This window comes from Haliotis rufescens, unplaced genomic scaffold, assembly GCF_023055435.1.
Source record: "Haliotis rufescens isolate VD_foot unplaced genomic scaffold, xgHalRufe1.0.p SCAF_12, whole genome shotgun sequence".
Lineage (NCBI taxonomy): Eukaryota > Metazoa > Mollusca > Gastropoda > Lepetellida > Haliotidae > Haliotis > Haliotis rufescens.
Genome location: NW_025963802.1, coordinates 26,742,649 through 26,765,522, shown reverse-complemented (window position 1 = coordinate 26,765,522; position 22,874 = coordinate 26,742,649). Strand labels below are relative to the sequence as shown.

The 22,874-nt window shown below is 48.3% G+C and overlaps 1 protein-coding gene across 5 annotated transcripts in view; it reads left to right on the top strand.

Annotated features, from left to right (window-relative positions):
- Positions 1-21,770, top strand: part of LOC124116020 — a 37,681-nt gene extending 15,911 nt beyond the window's left edge. The window contains exons 10-12 of one of the 5 annotated variants that reach the window (XM_048393461.1): positions 17,085-17,222; positions 17,679-17,828; positions 20,295-21,770. In XM_048393461.1, the coding sequence (XP_048249418.1) occupies positions 17,085-17,222; positions 17,679-17,815 (275 nt within the window). In that variant the 3' untranslated portion in view covers positions 17,816-17,828; positions 20,295-21,770. Of the gene's footprint in view, positions 1-11,349; positions 11,372-17,084; positions 17,223-17,678; positions 19,282-20,294 lie in introns of those variants that run through there. The other 4 variants (XM_048393460.1, XM_048393463.1, XM_048393459.1 and 1 more) reach the window with 4 other exon arrangements.
- Positions 21,771-22,874: the final 1,104 nt, after the last annotated feature.

Sequence of the window (22,874 nt, the reverse complement as noted above, 5' to 3'; positions counted from 1 at the left end):
CACAGTATGTAACTCTGTACCACTTCAAGCTGTCCAAGGGGCAGACCAGACTGAAACACAGTAGGTAACTCTGTCCCACTTCAAGCTGTCCAAGGGGTAGGCCAGACTGAAACACAGTAGGTAACTCCGTCCCTTCTCAAGCTGTTCAAGGGGCAGGCCAGACTGAAACACAGTAGGTAACTCCATCCCACTTCAAGCTGTCCAAGGGGTAGGCCAGACTGAAACACAGTAGGTAACTCCGTCCCACTTCAAGCTGTCCAAGGGGCAGACCAGACTGAAACACAGTATGTAACTCTGTCCCACTTCAAGCTGTCCAAGGGGTAGGCCAGACTGAAACACAGTAGGTAACTCCGTCCCACTTCAAGCTGTCAAAGGAGCAGGCCAGACTGAAACACAGTAGGTAACTCTGTCCCACTTCAAGCTGTCAAAGGAGCAGGCCAGACTGAAACACAGTAGGTAACTCTGTCCCACTTCAAGCTGTCCAAGGAGTAGGCTAGACTGAAACACAGTAGGTAACTCTGTCCCACTTCAAGCTGTCCAAGGGGTAGGCCAGACTGAAACACAGTAGGTAACTCCGTCCCACTTCAAGCTGTCCAAGGAGTAGGCCAGACTGAAACACAGTAGGTAACTCCGTCCCACTTCAAGCTGTCCAAGGGGTAGGCCAGACTGAAACACAGTAGGTAATTCCGTCCCTGCTCAAGCTGTTCAAGGGGCAGGCCAGACTGAAACAAAGTAGGTAACTCCATCCCACTTCAAGCTGTCCAAGGGGTAGGCCAGACTGAAACACAGTAGGTAACTCCATCCCACTTCAAGCTGTCCAAGGGGTAGGCCAGACTGAAACACAGTATGTAACTCTGTACCACTTCAAGCTGTCCAAGGGGCAGACCAGACTGAAACACAGTAGGTAACTCTGTCCCACTTCAAGCTGTCCAAGGGGTAGGCCAGACTGAAACACAGTAGGTAACTCCGTCCCTTCTCAAGCTGTTCAAGGGGCAGGCCAGACTGAAACACAGTAGGTAACTCCATCCCACTTCAAGCTGTCCAAGGGGTAGGCCAGACTGAAACACAGTAGGTAACTCCGTCCCACTTCAAGCTGTCCAAGGGGCAGACCAGACTGAAACACAGTAGGTAACTCTGTCCCACTTCAAGCTGTCCAAGGGGTAGGCCAGACTGAAACACAGTATGTAACTCTGTCCCACTTCAAGCTGTCCAAGGGGTAGGCCAGACTGAAACACAGTAGGTAACTCCGTCCCACTTCAAGCTGTCAAAGGAGCAGGCTAGACTGAAACACAGTAGGTAACTCTGTCCCACTTCAAGCTGTCCAAGGGGTAGGCCAGACTGAAACACAGTAGGTAACTCCGTCCCACTTCAAGCTGTCCAAGGAGTAGGCCAGACTGAAACACAGTAGGTAACTCCGTCCCAATTCAAGCTGTCCAAGGGGTAGGCCAGACTTAAACACAGTAGGTAACTCCGTCCCACTTCAAGCTGTCCAAGGAGTAGGCCAGACTGAAACACAGTAGGTAACTCCGTCCCACTTCAAGCTGTCCAAGGGGTAGGCCAGACTGAAACACAGTAGGTAATTCCGTCCCTGCTCAAGCTGTTCAAGGGGCAGGCCAGACTGAAACAAAGTAGGTAACTCCATCCCACTTCAAGCTGTCCAAGGGGTAGGCCAGACTGAAACACAGTAGGTAACTCCATCCCACTTCAAGCTGTCCAAGGGGTAGGCCAGACTGAAACACAGTATGTAACTCTGTACCACTTCAAGCTGTCCAAGGGGCAGACCAGACTGAAACACAGTAGGTAACTCTGTCCCACTTCAAGCTGTCCAAGGGGTAGGCCAGACTGAAACACAGTAGGTAACTCCGTCCCTTCTCAAGCTGTTCAAGGGGCAGGCCAGACTGAAACACAGTAGGTAACTCCATCCCACTTCAAGCTGTCCAAGGGGTAGGCCAGACTGAAACACAGTAGGTAACTCCGTCCCACTTCAAGCTGTCCAAGGGGCAGACCAGACTGAAACACAGTAGGTAACTCTGTCCCACTTCAAGCTGTCCAAGGGGTAGGCCAGACTGAAACACAGTATGTAACTCTGTCCCACTTCAAGCTGTCCAAGGGGTAGGCCAGACTGAAACACAGTAGGTAACTCCGTCCCACTTCAAGCTGTCAAAGGAGCAGGCTAGACTGAAACACAGTAGGTAACTCTGTCCCACTTCAAGCTGTCCAAGGGGTAGGCCAGACTGAAACACAGTAGGTAACTCCGTCCCACTTCAAGCTGTCCAAGGAGTAGGCCAGACTGAAACACAGTAGGTAACTCCGTCCCAATTCAAGCTGTCCAAGGGGTAGGCCAGACTGAAACACAGTAGGTAACTCCGTCCCTTCTCAAGCTGTTCAAGGGGCAGGCCAGACTGAAACACAGTAGGTAACTCCATCCTACTTCAAGCTGTCCAAGGGGTAGGCCAGACTGAAACACAGTAGGTAACTCTGTACCACTTCAAGCTGTCCAAGGGGCAGACCAGACTGAAACACAGTAGGTAACTCCGTCCCAATTCAAGCTGTCCAAGGGGTAGGCCAGACTGAAACACAGTAGGTAACTCCGTCCCTTCTCAAGCTGTTCAAGGGGCAGGCCAGACTGAAACACAGTAGGTAACTCCATCCCACTTCAAGCTGTCCAAGGGGTAGGCCAGACTGAAACACAGTAGGTAACTCTGCCCCACTTCAAGCTGTCCAAGGGGTAGGCCAGACTGAAACACAGTAGGTAACTCCATCCCACTTCAAGCTGTCCAAGGGGTAGGCTAGACTGAAACACAGTAGGTAACTCCGTCCCACTTCAAGCTGTCCAAGGGGTAGGCCAGACTGAAACACAGTAGGTAACTCCGTCCCACTTCAAGCTGTCCAAGGAGTAGGCCAGACTGAAACACAGTAGGTAACTCCGTCCCACTTCAAGCTGTCCAAGGGGCAGACCAGACTGAAACACAGTAGGTAACTCCGTCCCACTTCAAGCTGTCAAAGGAGCAGGCCAGACTGAAACACAGTAGGTAACTCCATCCCACTTCAAGCTGTCCAAGGAGTAGGCTAGACTGAAACACAGTAGGTAACTCTGTCCCACTTCAAGCTGTCCAAGGGGTAGGCCAAACTGAAACACAGTAGGTAACTCTGTCCCACTTCAAGCTGTCCAAGGGGTAGGCCAGACTGAAACACAGTAGGTAACTCCGTCCCACTTCAAGCTGTCAAAGGAGCAGGCCAGACTGAAACACAGTAGGTAACTCCATCCCACTTCAAGCTGTCCAAGGAGTAGGCTAGACTGAAACACAGTAGGTAACTCTGTCCCACTTCAAGCTGTCCAAGGGGTAGGCCAGACTGAAACACAGTAGGTTACTCCGTCCCACTTCAAGCTGTCCAAGGAGTAGGCCAGACTGAAACACAGTAGGTAACTCTGTCCCACTTCAAGCTGTCCAGGGGCAGACCAGACTGAAACACAGTAGGTAACTCCATCCCACTTCAAGCTGTCAAAGGAGCAGGCCAGACTGAAACACAGTAGGTAACTCCATCCCACTTCAAGCTGTCCAAGGGGTAGGCCAGACTGAAACACAGTAGGTAACTCCGTCCCACTTCAAGCTGTCCAAGGGGCAGACCAGACTGAAACACAGTAGGTAACTCTGTCCCACTTCAAGCTGTCCAAGGGGTAGGCCAGACTGAAACACAGTAGGTAACTCCGTCCCACTTCAAGCTGTCAAAGGAGCAGGCCAGACTGAAACACAGTAGGTAACTCTGTCCCACTTCAAGCTGTCCAAGGAGTAGGCTAGACTGAAACACAGTAGGTAACTCTGTCCCACTTCAAGCTGTCCAAGGGGTAGGCCAGACTGAAACACAGTAGGTAACTCCGTCCCACTTCAAGCTGTCCAAGGAGTAGGCCAGACTGAAACACAGTAGGTAACTCCGTCCCACTTCAAGCTGTCCAAGGGGTAGGCCAGACTGAAACACAGTAGGTAATTCCGTCCCTGCTCAAGCTGTTCAAGGGGCAGGCCAGACTGAAACAAAGTAGGTAACTCCATCCCACTTCAAGCTGTCCAAGGGGTAGGCCAGACTGAAACACAGTAGGTAACTCCATCCCACTTCAAGCTGTCCAAGGGGTAGGCCAGACTGAAACACAGTATGTAACTCTGTACCACTTCAAGCTGTCCAAGGGGCAGACCAGACTGAAACACAGTAGGTAACTCTGTCCCACTTCAAGCTGTCCAAGGGGTAGGCCAGACTGAAACACAGTAGGTAACTCCGTCCCTTCTCAAGCTGTTCAAGGGGCAGGCCAGACTGAAACACAGTAGGTAACTCCATCCCACTTCAAGCTGTCCAAGGGGTAGGCCAGACTGAAACACAGTAGGTAACTCCGTCCCACTTCAAGCTGTCCAAGGGGCAGACCAGACTGAAACACAGTATGTAACTCTGTCCCACTTCAAGCTGTCCAAGGGGTAGGCCAGACTGAAACACAGTAGGTAACTCCGTCCCACTTCAAGCTGTCAAAGGAGCAGGCTAGACTGAAACACAGTAGGTAACTCTGTCCCACTTCAAGCTGTCCAAGGGGTAGGCCAGACTGAAACACAGTAGGTAACTCCGTCCCACTTCAAGCTGTCCAAGGAGTAGGCCAGACTGAAACACAGTAGGTAACTCCGTCCCAATTCAAGCTGTCCAAGGGGTAGGCCAGACTGAAACACAGTAGGTAACTCCGTCCCTTCTCAAGCTGTTCAAGGGGCAGGCCAGACTGAAACACAGTAGGTAACTCCATCCCACTTCAAGCTGTCCAAGGGGTAGGCCAGACTGAAACACAGTAGGTAACTCTGTACCACTTCAAGCTGTCCAAGGGGCAGACCAGACTGAAACACAGTAGGTAACTCCGTCCCAATTCAAGCTGTCCAAGGGGTAGGCCAGACTGAAACACAGTAGGTAACTCCGTCCCTTCTCAAGCTGTTCAAGGGGCAGGCCAGACTGAAACACAGTAGGTAACTCCATCCCACTTCAAGCTGTCCAAGGGGTAGGCCAGACTGAAACACAGTAGGTAACTCTGCCCCACTTCAAGCTGTCCAAGGGGTAGGCCAGACTGAAACACAGTAGGTAACTCCATCCCACTTCAAGCTGTCCAAGGGGTAGGCTAGACTGAAACACAGTAGGTAACTCCGTCCCACTTCAAGCTGTCCAAGGGGTAGGCCAGACTGAAACACAGTAGGTAACTCCGTCCCACTTCAAGCTGTCCAAGGAGTAGGCCAGACTGAAACACAGTAGGTAACTCCGTCCCACTTCAAGCTGTCCAAGGGGCAGACCAGACTGAAACACAGTAGGTAACTCCGTCCCACTTCAAGCTGTCAAAGGAGCAGGCCAGACTGAAACACAGTAGGTAACTCCATCCCACTTCAAGCTGTCCAAGGAGTAGGCTAGACTGAAACACAGTAGGTAACTCTGTCCCACTTCAAGCTGTCCAAGGAGTAGGCTAGACTGAAACACAGTAGGTAACTCCATCCCACTTCAAGCTGTCCAAGGAGTAGGCCAGACTGAAACACAGTAGGTAACTCTGTCCCACTTCAAGCTGTCCAAGGAGTAGGCTAGACTGAAACACAGTAGGTTACTCCATCCCACTTCAAGCTGTCCAAGGAGTAGGCTAGACTGAAACACAGTAGGTAACTCTGTCCCACTTCAAGCTGTCCAAGGAGTAGGCTAGACTGAGACACAGTAGGTAACTCCGTCCCTTCTCAAGCTGTTCAAGGGGCAGGCCAGACTGAAACACAGTAGGTAACTCCATCCCACTTCAAGCTGTCCAAGGGGTAGGCCAGACTGAAACACAGTAGGTAACTCCATCCCACTTCAAGCTGTCAAAGGAGCAGGCCAGACTGAAACACAGTAGGTAACTCCATCCCACTTCAAGCTGTCCAAGGAGTAGGCCAGACTGAAACACAGTAGGTAACTCCATCCCACTTCAAGCTGTCCAAGGGGCAGACCAGACTGAAACACAGTAGGTAACTCCGTCCTACTTCAAGCTGTCAAAGGAGCAGGCCAGACTGAAACACAGTAGGTAACTCCATCCCACTTCAAGCTGTCCAAGGAGTAGGCTAGACTGAAACACAGTAGGTAACTCTGTCCCACTTCAAGCTGTTCAAGGGGTAGGCCAGACTGAAACACAGTAGGTAACTCTGTCCCACTTCAAGCTGTCCAAGGAGCAGACCAGACTGAAACACAGTAGGTAACTCTGTCCCACTTCAAGCTGTCCAAGGAGTAGGCTAGACTGAAACACAGTAGGTAACTCTGTCCCACTTCAAGCTGTCCAAGGAGCAGGCCAGACTGAAACACAGTAGGTAACTCTGTCCCACTTCAAGCTGTCCAAGGGGTAGGCCAGACTGAAACACAGTAGGTAACTCCATCCCACTTCAAGCTGTCCAAGGAGTAGGCCAGACTGAAACACAGTAGGTAACTCCGTCCCACTTCAAGCTGTCCAAGGGGTAGGCCAGACTGAAACACAGTAGGTAACTCCGTCCCTTCTCAAGCTGTTCAAGGGGCAGGCCAGACTGAAACACAGTAGGTAACTCCATCCCACTTCAAGCTGTCCAAGGGGTAGGCCAGACTGAAACACAGTAGGTAACTCTGTCCCACTTCAAGCTGTCCAAGGGGCAGACCAGACTGAAACACAGTAGGTAACTCTGTCCCACTTCAAGCTGTCCAAGGGGTAGGCTAGACTGAAACACAGTAGGTAACTCTGTCCCACTTCAAGCTGTCCAAGGGGTAGGCCAGACTGAAACACAGTAGGTAACTCCATCCCACTTCAGGCTGTCCAAGGGGTAGGCTAGACTGAAACACAGTAGGTAACTCCGTCCCACTTCAAGCTGTCCAAGGGGTAGGCCAGACTGAAACACAGTAGGTAACTCCGTCCCACTTCAAGCTGTCCAAGGAGTAGGCCAGACTGAAACACAGTAGGTAACTCCGTCCCACTTCAAGCTGTCCAAGGGGCAGACCAGACTGAAACACAGTAGGTAACTCCGTCCCACTTCAAGCTGTCAAAGGAGCAGGCCAGACTGAAACACAGTAGGTAACTCCATCCCACTTCAAGCTGTCCAAGGAGTAGGCTAGACTGAAACACAGTAGGTAACTCTGTCCCACTTCAAGCTGTCCAAGGAGTAGGCTAGACTGAAACACAGTAGGTAACTCCATCCCACTTCAAGCTGTCCAAGGAGTAGGCTAGACTGAAACACAGTAGGTAACTCTGTCCCACTTCAAGCTGTCCAAGGAGTAGGCTAGACTGAAACACAGTAGGTTACTCCATCCCACTTCAAGCTGTCCAAGGAGTAGGCTAGACTGAAACACAGTAGGTAACTCTGTCCCACTTCAAGCTGTCCAAGGAGTAGGCTAGACTGAGACACAGTAGGTAACTCCGTCCCTTCTCAAGCTGTTCAAGGGGCAGGCCAGACTGAAACACAGTAGGTAACTCCATCCCACTTCAAGCTGTCCAAGGGGTAGGCCAGACTGAAACACAGTAGGTAACTCCATCCCACTTCAAGCTGTCCAAGGAGTAGGCTAGACTGAAACACAGTAGGTAACTCCGTCCCACTTCAAGCTGTCCAAGGGGCAGACCAGACTGAAACACAGTAGGTAACTCCGTCCCACTTCAAGCTGTCAAAGGAGCAGGCCAGACTGAAACACAGTAGGTAACTCCATCCCACTTCAAGCTGTCCAAGGAGTAGGCCAGACTGAAACACAGTAGGTAACTCCATCCCACTTCAAGCTGTCCAAGGGGCAGACCAGACTGAAACACAGTAGGTAACTCCGTCCTACTACAAGCTGTCAAAGGAGCAGGCCAGACTGAAACACAGTAGGTAACTCCATCCCACTTCAAGCTGTCCAAGGAGTAGGCTAGACTGAAACACAGTAGGTAACTCTGTCCCACTTCAAGCTGTTCAAGGGGTAGGCCAGACTGAAACACAGTAGATAACTCCATCCCACTTCAAGCTGTCCAAGGAGCAGACCAGACTGAAACACAGTAGGTAACTCTGTCCCACTTCAAGCTGTCCAAGGGGTAGGCCAGACTGAAACACAGTAGGTAACTCTGTACCACTTCAAGCTGTCCAAGGGGCAGACCAGACTGAAACACAGTAGGTAACTCTGTCCCACTTCAAGCTGTCCAAGGGGTAGGCCAGACTGAAACACAGTAGGTAACTCTGTCCCACTTCAAGCTGTCCAAGGGGTAGGCCAGACTGAAACACAGTAGGTAACTCCATCCCACTTCAGGCTCTCCAAGGGGTAGGCTAGACTGAAACACAGTAGGTAACTCCGTCCCACTTCAAGCTGTCCAAGGGGTAGGCCAGACTGAAACACAGTAGGTAACTCCGTCCCACTTCAAGCTGTCCAAGGAGTAGGCCAGACTGAAACACAGTAGGTAACTCTGTCCCACTTCAAGCTGTCCAAGGAACAGGCCAGACTGAAACACAGTAGGTAACTCCGTCCCACTTCAAGCTGTCCAAGGGGTAGGCCAGACTGAAACACAGTAGGTAACTCCATCCCACTTCAGGCTGTCCAAGGGGTAGGCCAGACTGAAACACAGTAGGTAACTCCGTCCCACTTCAAGCTGTCAAAGGAGCAGGCCAGACTGAAACACAGTAGGTAACTCCATCCCACTTCAAGCTGTCCAAGGGGCAGACCAGACTGAAACACAGTAGCTAACTCTGTCCCACTTCAAGCTGTCCAAGGGGTAGGCCAGACTGAAACACAGTAGGTAACTCCGTCCCACTTCAAGCTGTCAAAGGAGCAGGCTAGACTGAAACACAGTAGGTAACTCTGTCCCACTTCAAGCTGTCCAAGGGGTAGGCCAGACTGAAACACAGTAGGTAACTCCGTCCCACTTCAAGCTGTCCAAGGAGTAGGCCAGACTGAAACACAGTAGGTAACTCCGTCCCACTTCAAGCTGTCCAAGGGGTAGGCCAGACTGAAACACAGTAGGTAACTCCGTCCCTTCTCAAGCTGTTCAAGGGGCAGGCCAGACTGAAACACAGTAGGTAACTCCGTCCCACTTCAAGCTGTCCAAGGGGTAGGCCAGACTGAAACACAGTAGGTAACTCTGTACCACTTCAAGCTGTCCAAGGGGCAGACCAGACTGAAACACAGTAGGTAACTCTGTCCCACTTCAAGCTGTCCAAGGGGTAGGCCAGACTGAAACACAGTAGGTAACTCTGTCCCACTTCAAGCTGTCCAAGGGGTAGGCCAGACTGAAACACAGTAGGTAACTCCATCCCACTTCAGGCTGTCCAAGGGGTAGGCTAGACTGAAACACAGTAGGTAACTCCGTCCCACTTCAAGCTGTCCAAGGGGTAGGCCAGACTGAAACACAGTAGGTAACTCCGTCCCCCTCCAAGCTGTCCAAGGAGCAGGCCAGACTGAAACACAGTAGGTAACTCTGTCCCACTTCAAGCTGTCCAAGGAACAGGCCAGACTGAAACACAGTAGGTAACTCCGTCCCACTTCAAGCTGTCCAAGGGGTAGGCCAGACTGAAACACAGTAGGTAACTCTGTCCCACTTCAAGCTGTCCAAGGAGTAGGCTAGACTGAAACACAGTAGGTAACTCTGTCCCACTTCAAGCTGTCCAAGGGGTAGGCCAGACTGAAACACAGTAGGTAACTCCGTCCTACTTCAAGCTGTCCAAGGAGTAGGCCAGACTGAAACACAGTAGGTAACTCTGTCCCACTTCAAGCTGTCCAAGGGGCAGACCAGACTGAAACACAGTAGGTAACTCCGTCCCACTTCAAGCTGTCAAAGGAGCAGGCCAGACTGAAACACAGTAGGTAACTCCATCCCACTTCAAGCTGTCCAAGGGGTAGGCCAGACTGAAACACAGTAGGTAACTCCGTCCCACTTCAAGCTGTCCAAGGGATAGGCCAGACTGAAACACAGTAGGTAACTCCGTCCCTTCTCAAGCTGTTCAAGAGGCAGGCCAGACTGAAACACAGTAGGTAACTCCATCCCACTTCAAGCTGTCCAAGGGGTAGGCCAGACTGAAACACAGTAGGTAACTCCATCCCACTTCAAGCTGTCCAAGGGGTAGGCCAGACTGAAACACAGTATGTAACTCTGTACCACTTCAAGCTGTCCAAGGGGCAGACCAGACTGAAACACAGTAGGTAACTCTGTCCCACTTCAAGCTGTCTAAGGGGTAGGCCAGACTTAAACACAGTAGGTAACTCCGTCCCTTCTCAAGCTGTTCAAGGGGCAGGCCAGACTGAAACACAGTAGGTAACTCCATCCCACTTCAAGCTGTCCAAGGGGTAGGCCAGACTGAAACACAGAAGGTAACTCCATCCCACTTCAAGCTGCCGAAGGGGTAGGCCAGACTGAAACACAGTAGGTAACTCTGTACCACTTCAAGCTGTCCAAGGGGCAGACCAGACTGAAACACAGTAGGTAACTCCATCCCACTTCAGGCTGTCCAAGGGGTAGGCTAGACTGAAACACAGTAGGTAACTCCGTCCCACTTCAAGCTGTCCAAGGGGTAGGCCAGACTGAAAGACAGTAGGTAACTCCGTCCCACTTCAAGCTGTCCAAGGAGTAGGCCAGACTGAAACACAGTAGATAACTCTGTCCCACTTCAAGCTGTCCAAGGAACAGGCCAGACTGAAACACAGTAGGTAACTCCGTCCCACTTCAAGCTGTCCAAGGGGTAGGCCAGACTGAAACACAGTAGGTAACTCCGTCCCACTTCAAGCTGTCCAAGGAGAAGGCCAGACTGAAACACAGTAGGTAACCCCATCCCACTTCAAGCTGTCCAAGGAGTAGGCCAGACTGAAACACAGTAGGTAACTCCGTCCCACTTCAAGCTGTTCAAGGGGTAGGCCAGACTGAAACATAGTAGGTAACTCTGTCCCACTTCAAGCTGTCCAAGGAGTAGGCCAGACTGAAACACAGTAGGTAACTCTGTCCCACTTCAAGCTGTCCAAGGGGTAGGCCAGACTGAAACACAGTAGGTAACTCCGTCCCTTCTCAAGCTGTTCAAGGGGCAGGCCAGACTGAAACACAGTAGGTAACTCTGTCCCACTTCAAGCTGTCCAAGGAGTAGGCCAGACTGAAACACAGTAGGTAACTCCGTCCCACTTCAAGCTGTCCAAGGGGTAGGCCAGACTGAAACACAGTAGGTAACTCCGTCCCACTTCAAGCTGTCAAAGGAGCAGGCCAGACTGAAACACAGTAGGTAACTCCATCCCACTTCAAGCTGTCCAAGGGGTAGGCCAGACTGAAACACAGTAGGTAACTCCGCCCCTTCTCAAGCTGTCCAAGGGGTAGGCCAGACTGAAACACAGTAGGTAACTCCGTCCCCCTCCAAGCTGTCCAAGGAGCAGGCCAGACTGAAACACAGTAGGTAACTCTGTCCCACTTCAAGCTGTCCAAGGAACAGGCCAGACTGAAACACAGTAGGTAACTCCGTCCCACTTCAAGCTGTCCAAGGGGTAGGCCAGACTGAAACACAGTAGGTAACTCTGTCCCACTTCAAGCTGTCCAAGGAGTAGGCTAGACTGAAACACAGTAGGTAACTCTGTCCCACTTCAAGCTGTCCAAGGGGTAGGCCAGACTGAAACACAGTAGGTAACTCCGTCCTACTTCAAGCTGTCCAAGGAGTAGGCCAGACTGAAACACAGTAGGTAACTCTGTCCCACTTCAAGCTGTCCAAGGGGCAGACCAGACTGAAACACAGTAGGTAACTCCGTCCCACTTCAAGCTGTCAAAGGAGCAGGCCAGACTGAAACACAGTAGGTAACTCCATCCCACTTCAAGCTGTCCAAGGGGTAGGCCAGACTGAAACACAGTAGGTAACTCCGTCCCACTTCAAGCTGTCCAAGGGATAGGCCAGACTGAAACACAGTAGGTAACTCCGTCCCTTCTCAAGCTGTTCAAGAGGCAGGCCAGACTGAAACACAGTAGGTAACTCCATCCCACTTCAAGCTGTCCAAGGGGTAGGCCAGACTGAAACACAGTAGGTAACTCCATCCCACTTCAAGCTGTCCAAGGGGTAGGCCAGACTGAAACACAGTATGTAACTCTGTACCACTTCAAGCTGTCCAAGGGGCAGACCAGACTGAAACACAGTAGGTAACTCTGTCCCACTTCAAGCTGTCTAAGGGGTAGGCCAGACTTAAACACAGTAGGTAACTCCGTCCCTTCTCAAGCTGTTCAAGGGGCAGGCCAGACTGAAACACAGTAGGTAACTCCATCCCACTTCAAGCTGTCCAAGGGGTAGGCCAGACTGAAACACAGAAGGTAACTCCATCCCACTTCAAGCTGCCGAAGGGGTAGGCCAGACTGAAACACAGTAGGTAACTCTGTACCACTTCAAGCTGTCCAAGGGGCAGACCAGACTGAAACACAGTAGGTAACTCCATCCCACTTCAGGCTGTCCAAGGGGTAGGCTAGACTGAAACACAGTAGGTAACTCCGTCCCACTTCAAGCTGTCCAAGGGGTAGGCCAGACTGAAAGACAGTAGGTAACTCCGTCCCACTTCAAGCTGTCCAAGGAGTAGGCCAGACTGAAACACAGTAGATAACTCTGTCCCACTTCAAGCTGTCCAAGGAACAGGCCAGACTGAAACACAGTAGGTAACTCCGTCCCACTTCAAGCTGTCCAAGGGGTAGGCCAGACTGAAACACAGTAGGTAACTCCGTCCCACTTCAAGCTGTCCAAGGAGAAGGCCAGACTGAAACACAGTAGGTAACCCCATCCCACTTCAAGCTGTCCAAGGAGTAGGCCAGACTGAAACACAGTAGGTAACTCCGTCCCACTTCAAGCTGTTCAAGGGGTAGGCCAGACTGAAACATAGTAGGTAACTCTGTCCCACTTCAAGCTGTCCAAGGAGTAGGCCAGACTGAAACACAGTAGGTAACTCTGTCCCACTTCAAGCTGTCCAAGGGGTAGGCCAGACTGAAACACAGTAGGTAACTCCGTCCCTTCTCAAGCTGTTCAAGGGGCAGGCCAGACTGAAACACAGTAGGTAACTCTGTCCCACTTCAAGCTGTCCAAGGAGTAGGCCAGACTGAAACACAGTAGGTAACTCCGTCCCACTTCAAGCTGTCCAAGGGGTAGGCCAGACTGAAACACAGTAGGTAACTCCGTCCCACTTCAAGCTGTCAAAGGAGCAGGCCAGACTGAAACACAGTAGGTAACTCCATCCCACTTCAAGCTGTCCAAGGGGTAGGCCAGACTGAAACACAGTAGGTAACTCCGCCCCTTCTCAAGCTGTCCAAGGGGTAGGCCAGACTGAAACACAGTAGGTAACTCCGTCCCACTTCAAGCTGTCCAAGGAGCAGGCCAGACTGAAACACAGTAGGTAACTCCATCCCACTTCAAGCTGTCCAAGGGGTAGGCCAGACTGAAACACAGTAGGTATCTCCGTCCCACTTCAAGCTGTCCAAGGGGTAGGCCAGACTGAAACACAGTAGGTAACTCTGTCCCACTTCAAGCTGTCCAAGGAGCAGGCCAGACTGAAACACAGTAGGTAACTCTGTCCCACTTCAAGCTGTCCAAGGGGTAGGCCAGACTGAAACACAGTAGGTAACTCCGTCCCTTCTCAAGCTGTTCAAGGGGCAGGCCAGACTGAAACACAGTAGGTAACTCTGTCCCACTTCAAGCTGTCCAAGGAGTAGGCCAGACTGAAACACAGTAGGTAACTCCGTCCCACTTCAAGCTGTCCAAGGGGTAGGCCAGACTGAAACACAGTAGGTAACTCCGTCCCACTTCAAGCTGTCAAAGGAGCAGGCCAGACTGAAACACAGTAGGTAACTCCATCCCACTTCAAGCTGTCCAAGGGGTAGGCCAGACTGAAACACAGTAGGTAACTCCGCCCCTTCTCAAGCTGTCCAAGGGGTAGGCCAGACTGAAACACAGTAGGTAACTCCGTCCCACTTCAAGCTGTCCAAGGAGCAGGCCAGACTGAAACACAGTAGGTAACTCCATCCCACTTCAAGCTGTCCAAGGGGTAGGCCAGACTGAAACACAGTAGGTAACTCCGTCCCACTTCAAGCTGTCCAAGGGGTAGGCCAGACTGAAACACAGTAGGTAACTCTGTCCCACTTCAAGCTGTCCAAGGAGCAGGCCAGACTGAAACACAGTAGGTAATTCTGTCCCACTTCAAGCTGTCCAAGGGGCAGGCCAGACTGAAACACAGTAGGTAATTCTGTCCCACTTCAAGCTGTTCAAGGAACAGGCCAGGCTGAAACACAGTAGGTAACTCCATCCCACTTCAAGCTGTCCAAGGGGTAGGCCAGACTGAAACACAGTAGGTAACTCTGTACCACTTCAAGCTGTCAAAGGAGCAGGCCAGACTGAAACACAGTAGGTAACTCCATCCCACTTCAAGCTGTCCAAGGGGTAGGCCAGACTGAAACACAGTAGGTAACTCTGTCCCACTTCAAGCTGTCTAAGGGGTAGGCCAGACTTAAACACAGTAGGTAACTCCGTCCCTTCTCAAGCTGTTCAAGGGGCAGGCCAGACTGAAACACAGTAGGTAACTCCATCCCACTTCAAGCTGTCCAAGGGGTAGGCCAGACTGAAACACAGTAGGTAACTCCATCCCACTTCAAGCTGCCGAAGGGGTAGGCCAGACTGAAACACAGTAGGTAACTCTGTACCACTTCAAGCTGTCCAAGGGGTAGGCCAGACTGAAACACAGTAGGTAACTCTGTCCCACTTCAAGCTGTCCAAGGAGCAGGCCAGACTGAAACACAGTAGGTAATTCTGTCCCACTTCAAGCTGTCCAAGGGGCAGGCCAGACTGAAACACAGTAGGTAATTCTGTCCCACTTCAAGCTGTTCAAGGAACAGGCCTGGCTGAAACACAGTAGGTAACTCCATCCCACTTCAAGCTGTCCAAGGGGTAGGCCAGACTGAAACACAGTAGGTAACTCTGTCCCACTTCAAGCTGTCAAAGGAGCAGGCCAGACTGAAACACAGTAGGTAACTCCATCCCACTTCAAGCTGTCCAAGGGGTAGGCCAGACTGAAACACAGTAGGTAACTCCGCCCCTTCTCAAGCTGTCCAAGGGGTAGGCTAGACTGAAACACAGTAGGTAACTCCGTCCCACTTCAAGCTGTCCAAGGAGCAGGCCAGACTGAAACACAGTAGGTAACTCCGTCCCACTTCAAGCTGTCAAAGGAGCAGGCCAGACTGAAACACAGTAGGTAACTCCATCCCACTTCAAGCTGTCCAAGGGGTAGGCCAGACTGAAACACAGTAGGTAACTCCGCCCCTTCTCAAGCTGTCCAAGGGGTAGGCCAGACTGAAACACAGTAGGTAACTCCGTCCCACTTCAAGCTGTCCAAGGAGCAGGCCAGACTGAAACACAGTAGGTAACTCCATCCCACTTCAAGCTGTCCAAGGGGTAGGCCAGACTGAAACACAGTAGGTAACTCCGTCCCACTTCAAGCTGTCCAAGGGGTAGGCCAGACTGAAACACAGTAGGTAACTCTGTCCCACTTCAAGCTGTCCAAGGAGCAGGCCAGACTGAAACACAGTAGGTAATTCTGTCCCACTTCAAGCTGTCCAAGGGGCAGGCCAGACTGAAACACAGTAGGTAATTCTGTCCCACTTCAAGCTGTTCAAGGAACAGGCCAGGCTGAAACACAGTAGGTAACTCCATCCCACTTCAAGCTGTCCAAGGGGTAGGCCAGACTGAAACACAGTAGGTAACTCTGTACCACTTCAAGCTGTCAAAGGAGCAGGCCAGACTGAAACACAGTAGGTAACTCCATCCCACTTCAAGCTGTCCAAGGGGTAGGCCAGACTGAAACACAGTAGGTAACTCTGTCCCACTTCAAGCTGTCTAAGGGGTAGGCCAGACTTAAACACAGTAGGTAACTCCGTCCCTTCTCAAGCTGTTCAAGGGGCAGGCCAGACTGAAACACAGTAGGTAACTCCATCCCACTTCAAGCTGTCCAAGGGGTAGGCCAGACTGAAACACAGTAGGTAACTCCATCCCACTTCAAGCTGCCGAAGGGGTAGGCCAGACTGAAACACAGTAGGTAACTCTGTACCACTTCAAGCTGTCCAAGGGGTAGGCCAGACTGAAACACAGTAGGTAACTCTGTCCCACTTCAAGCTGTCCAAGGAGCAGGCCAGACTGAAACACAGTAGGTAATTCTGTCCCACTTCAAGCTGTCCAAGGGGCAGGCCAGACTGAAACACAGTAGGTAATTCTGTCCCACTTCAAGCTGTTCAAGGAACAGGCCTGGCTGAAACACAGTAGGTAACTCCATCCCACTTCAAGCTGTCCAAGGGGTAGGCCAGACTGAAACACAGTAGGTAACTCTGTCCCACTTCAAGCTGTCAAAGGAGCAGGCCAGACTGAAACACAGTAGGTAACTCCATCCCACTTCAAGCTGTCCAAGGGGTAGGCCAGACTGAAACACAGTAGGTAACTCCGCCCCTTCTCAAGCTGTCCAAGGGGTAGGCTAGACTGAAACACAGTAGGTAACTCCGTCCCACTTCAAGCTGTCCAAGGAGCAGGCCAGACTGAAACACAGTAGGTAACTCCATCCCACTTCAAGCTGTCCAAGGGGTAGGCCAGACTGAAACACAGTAGGTAACTCCGTCCCACTTCAAGCTGTCCAAGGGGTAGGCCAGACTGAAACACAGTAGGTAACTCTGTCCCACTTCAAGCTGTCCAAGGAGCAGGCCAGACTGAAACACAGTAGGTAATTCTGTCCCACTTCAAGCTGTCCAAGGGGCAGGCCAGACTGAAACACAGTAGGTAATTCTGTCCCACTTCAAGCTGTTCAAGGAACAGGCCAGGCTGAAACACGGAGTTAACACAGAAGGTAACTGTGTTTAATGGTCAAGTTTACTCTCACAGAACAGTGTTTAATGGTCAAGTTTACTGTTACAGAACAGTATTTAATGGTCAAGTTTACTGTCACAGAACAGTGTTTAATGGTCAAGTTTACTGTCACAGAACAGTGTTTAATGGTCAAGTTTACTGTCACAGAACAGTGTTTAATGGTCAAGTTTACTCTTACAGAACAGTGTTTAATGGTCAAGTTTACTGTCACAGAACAGTGTTTAATGGTCAAGTTTACTGTCACAGAACACAGTATGCATGAAATGAAGCAGAAGCATCAACAAGAGGTGCAGGAACTGAAACAAACCCATCACTTGGAGTTGGAGCAACTAAAACACACTCAGGATTTGCAAATAAACAGCCAGAAGACCCAAGCTGACCTGGGTAGGTCAGTCTTTAAGTACAACCTCGCCTGGTGCTTCATAATCATGCTTAGCACAAGGCAGGTTTGGGACTCTACTCTTGAAGTAGTACAAATCAAACAACATAAAACTGAAACAGTCAGTGTTTACGCTTCATTTTCTGACCTGTCCCTATTCCTGTGACTGTTGGTTTCAGCAACTCCCTCAACATCCTGCAGATCAGAGTTCCCCTTGTTGTACTGGCTCTGTCAAATGTGTCTGTATCGCAAGACAGGAATAGTTACGTTCATCATACACCGAAGTTAGTCATTTGTGTCTGTACTGGAATTTCAGGCAAGAAACCATGTAAGGATAATGTATTACATCTGACCCAATCATGCCCACATCTTAACTTTAGGAATCCACTGATTGCTTGTGTAGTACAGTTTAATGGTGAGGCTGTGTAATCTGCATGTGATTGTGATGTCTCTGTCTTCAGATCACAAGAGTGCAGCTAACCATCAGAAGCTGCAATACTTGACCCAACTGCAATCCCTGGGGGTCAACCTTGACCAGTATCTGGTCAGTCAGCAGCAGCCTCCCATCAGAGAGGAGATACAAGTCATCAAGATGTAGATGTCATGACATGGTAGATGGTGGTGTTACTCACATCATATTGCTATGTTCTTCATATGGTCATGAGATATGGCTCATATCACACAACACCCATCAATATCTGGCATTCAGTGCATGCATAGTATATCTTCACAAATATATCAAATGTATTATAAATATGTGGTACTTGTTGCTTTTTCCCATTAAATGTGCAACTTATCATGTTTCTGTTCACCTCTCAGTACATAAACATGACTGGACTGTACAGCTAATGGTGACAGCTGACCTGTATGGCCATGGTATAACAGCTGCACTGTAAACTTGGTACATAATAGCTGGATTATATAACCATGGTATAACTGCAGCACTGTCAACTTTGTATAGCAGCTGGATTATATAACCATGGTATAACAGCTGCACTGTAAACTTGGTACATAATAGCTGGATTACATAACCATGGTATAACAGCAGCACTGTTAACTTTGTATAGCAGCTGGATTATATAACCATGGTATAACAGCAGCGGTCAACATTGTATAGCAGCTAGATTACATAACCATTGTATAACAGCAGCACTGTCAACATTGTATAGCAGATGGATTATATAACCATGGTATAACAGCTGGATTGTGAAACGATGGTGTAACAGTTTTGTAAACATGGTATAACAGATGGAATATATAATGATGGTATAACAACAGCACTGTAAACATGGTATAATAGCTTGTATATATAATGATGGTATATCAACAGCACTGTAAACATGGTATAATAGCTTGTATATATAATGATGGTATACCAACAGCACTGTAAACATGGTATAATAGCTGGAAAATATAATGATGGTATAACAACAGCACTGTAAACATGGTATAACAGCTGGAATATATAATGATGGTACAACAACAGCACTGTCAACATGATATAATAGCTGGAATATATAATGATGGTATAACAACAGCACTGTCAACCTGTTATAACAGCTGGAATATATAATGATGGTATAACAACAGCACTGTCAACATGGTATAATAGCTGGAATATATAATGATGGTATAACAACAGCACTGTCAACATGGTATAATAGCTGGAATATAAAATGATGGTATAACAACAGCACTGTAAACATGGTATAACAGCTGGAATATATAATGATGGTATAACAACAGCATTGTCAACATGGTATAACAGCTGGAATATATAATGATGGTATGACAACAGCACTGTAAACATGGTATAACAGCTGGAATATATAATGATGGTATGACAACAGCACTGTAAACATGGTATAACAGCTGGAATATATAATGCTGGTATGATAACAGCACTGTAAACATGGTATAACAGCTGGAATATATAATGCTGGTATGACAACAGCGCTTTTAACATGATATAACAGCTGAAATATATAATGCTGGTATGACAACTGTGCTGTAAACATGGTGTAACATCGTCACTGTATAAATGTGTATAACAGATGCACCAAATGAACATGGTAGACATGAGGAATTGCATGTAGCTTGTGTAATATGTATTATAAATCTTTGATATGCACATGATACAATTGTATTATAAATGTTTCTGTGATGAATTACTTTCCAATATAATCTTTACATCATGAAATCAGTACATCACCAAGTGAATGTGAGTTCCGACCACTAGCCTAAACTGCATTATCCATTAACTGGGAGTAGCCCTGCCTGTGACATTTATGAACAGTTATCAGCAAATGGCAACACCAAGAATGAAGTGTATCAGATTATAACAGGGTTGCAAAGTGGTCAACAAATCTGTACTGTGCACTGGCACTTGCTACTGTCCGCCTCCAGAACCTCCAGTTAGAATGGTTCTTGTGGTCACGGCAATACAAGTCTCTAAAGTGTCATTGACTAGAAAAGTGTATGCAAAGACAGAGCAGCAGGCTCTTCACCAGCATTTCCTAAAGTAGACACAGTTTATGGATAACATTTCTTTAAATACTGTAAAGGCGACGTCTCAGTATAGATCCTTATCCCATTGCCAAGCAATATATGAAAGAAAAGAGAAGGAGATGATCTACATCTGCAGTACATCCTCAAGTAACGAAAGTACAATGCCTTCAGCTTCCCTAATCTGATGCAATGACCCCAGTGTCACAGGCCGAAACATCCCTTGGCCTGGTCTTTCCCTGGGAAGTAATAACCTGGGATTGAGGTGGGGAAGGTTCTGCCTGGGCCCTATCTTTCAGCTCTTGACTCCAACCTTGGCTAGTTCTCCTCATCATGGGCCAATTCTTCTTCAGTGTGGCCAAACCTTCCCCAGGTGTTCAAACATGTATTGACACAAGGAAAGAGGTTCTAATGGCCAAGTTTCTCCCCCCCTTCCCCCCCCCCCCTCCCCCCACTTCACAATTTCTTCAGGAAAACTATACTTTATATATTTCTCATATCTTTTGAAACTTCATCTTCATATATTCATCTTCAAATATTTTAGATATTGTTAAAAAAATGTGAGTTTTCAGTGAATGAATCAATGGTAAGGAAATGGAGGACAGCGAAGCCGTCTCTTGAGGAGCTGCCAAAGACGAAGAAGGCCAGACGAGGATCCGAGACGCCATACAAGCCACTGGAAGATATTCTTTTCCAGTGGATCGGAGAGTTGCGACAGTCAGCGTGCATCGTCACACGCATGATGATTCGACAGCGAGCACTCCATGTTTACCGTACTAGGAAAGAAATGGATCTCCCGAAATCATTCAAGGCTTCGGGAAACTGGTGTTCGCGCTTCTTAAGGCGACACAACCTAGCGCTGAGTCAGAAAACACACATTGCACAGAAACTTCCTGCTGAAGTGGAAACCAAAGTGGGTTTTTTCCATCAATTTGTGATCCGTGAGCGAAAGAAGGTAGACTACGATTTAAGCCAGCTCGGCAATATGGACGAGACTCCCCTCAATTTCGACATGCCAGGATCCAGAACCATCGACACCAAGGGGACTTCGACGGTGACAGTTCGCACATGTGGGGCCGAGAAGCAACACTTCACGGTGGTCTTAACCTGCATGGCCGATGGGACCAAGCTGGACCCAATGCTTATTTTCAAACGGAAAACTATGCCGAAGGACAAGGATGGATGGATGAGTCTCTTGTACTCAAGTGGCTCGAGAACGTATGGATGCAGAGACCAGGTGCTGCCAGAGGATGCAAGTCCCTGCTTGTGTGGGATATGTTTCGTGCCCATTTGTGCGAAGCAGTGAAAAAGAAGTTGGTCGACACCAAAACACGTCAGGCCGTGATCCCCGGTGGATGCACCTCCCTGTTACAGCCACTCGACGTCTGCCTCAACAAACTGTTCAAGGCCAACGTAAGGAGTGCGTGGAATACTTGGATGATTAATGGCGACCACACATATACAAAAACAAATAAACAAAGAAAAGCACCGCTAGGAGTTGTTGCAGAATGGGTGAAGACCGCGTGGACGGACATACCAACGGACATGGTGAAACGCAGTTTTCTTAAATGTGGGATCGCCAATGCTTTGGACGGATCGGAGGACGATTGTTTATATGAAGATCTCGTCAATACAGAATCCGGGAGATCCGACACAACAGAAATAGTTGCAGACATCCCTGATGATTTCGAGGATGAATTGAACGACTACTATGACGACAGAACCGATTCAACAGCATGGGACATTCTCTGTGCCGAAGAATCCGACTCTGAATTTGATGGGTACACCGAGGCAGATCTGTGATCTGTTCTGTTCTGATGAAAGTGTAAATAAGCCAGAAAATACCTTTAACATGTATGATTTTTTGATGTATGTATTTATATTCTGAATGATGTGTGTATGCTTCTGAATTATTCTGAATGATGAATCGGTATTAAACAAATATGTGAATTAATTAAATTAAGAAAAATGGGCGTACGTAAATAAATGGCTCATAACTTGAAATATGTTGTTATGTTATTACTTCATAAATGAATTTTATTTTACGGGCACCAATTTGGTGTTGCACCGTGTAAACACAAAATGGCGACATGTGCTGGAGTTACACACGCGACCAGTCATCGTAGAAAAAAACAACGCAAGATAAACATATTTTTTTTAATATTAAGGTTTGTGCGCGCACTTGTGATGTGTTTCATTCCAGGTCGCCTTATACACGGAGTATAGGATTTTGGGTTGATTTCGAAGGCCTGTACAGGGGGGTCGTCTTATACGTAGGGTCGCCTTATACACAGCGATATACGGTAAAATGTTTCTATTTATATAAGTATGGAATATGAGGATGTAAATGTTAATGTTAAATGATGAGCTTGTATGCTGCAAGTGATATTCATAATTGTTTCTGTTAGTCTTTTGTATTCATTTCACTTGCTATTCTATAATGGTTTAATTGAAATAAACATGGAAATATGATGTAACTCAAATAGAAGATGAGTTCAGTTAGTTTAAATGATTGTAGCACGTTGTGATGAAGGAATAAAACCCTGATTATAGGTTATGAAATATGAGATTCTCAACAAATCAAATGTGAATCAACTAGTCATGTTTTTGTACAAAATTTGTCAAAATAAATAAATGGAAACTGTTGTGATAAAAAGTGTTACCTTCAAACACATGTCATTTGCATTGATATATGATTTAACACTCAGGATATTCCAAGTATTAATTGTAATGTTTACTAAAAAATGGTCATGCAATATTGTTTTCATTGGCTATTGTTATATCACCAATGATGTTATATATGAAACTGTTTTATTCGTATCATCAGGGAGAATGAAGTTACACTGATGATGACGTCATGTAACAGCCATTGTGACATCATGTGACAGTTACATTGGTTATGACCTCATCCAAATGGCGGGGGATGGTGCACAGGTTTTGAGCAGTTACATGGCAACAAAATGTGCTTGTGATGTAATATTTATGTTGTATTTAATGCATGATTGAATTAATGAATAAACTGATCTATTTTAGTTGTTTTCCGTTTGTCTATTGTATATGGATATTGTATCAAAAGGCTAAATTGTAACATGTTTAGATGTGCACTGTCAGGTATGCAGGGTAATTATGGGATATTTTATTTGCTGCTTGTG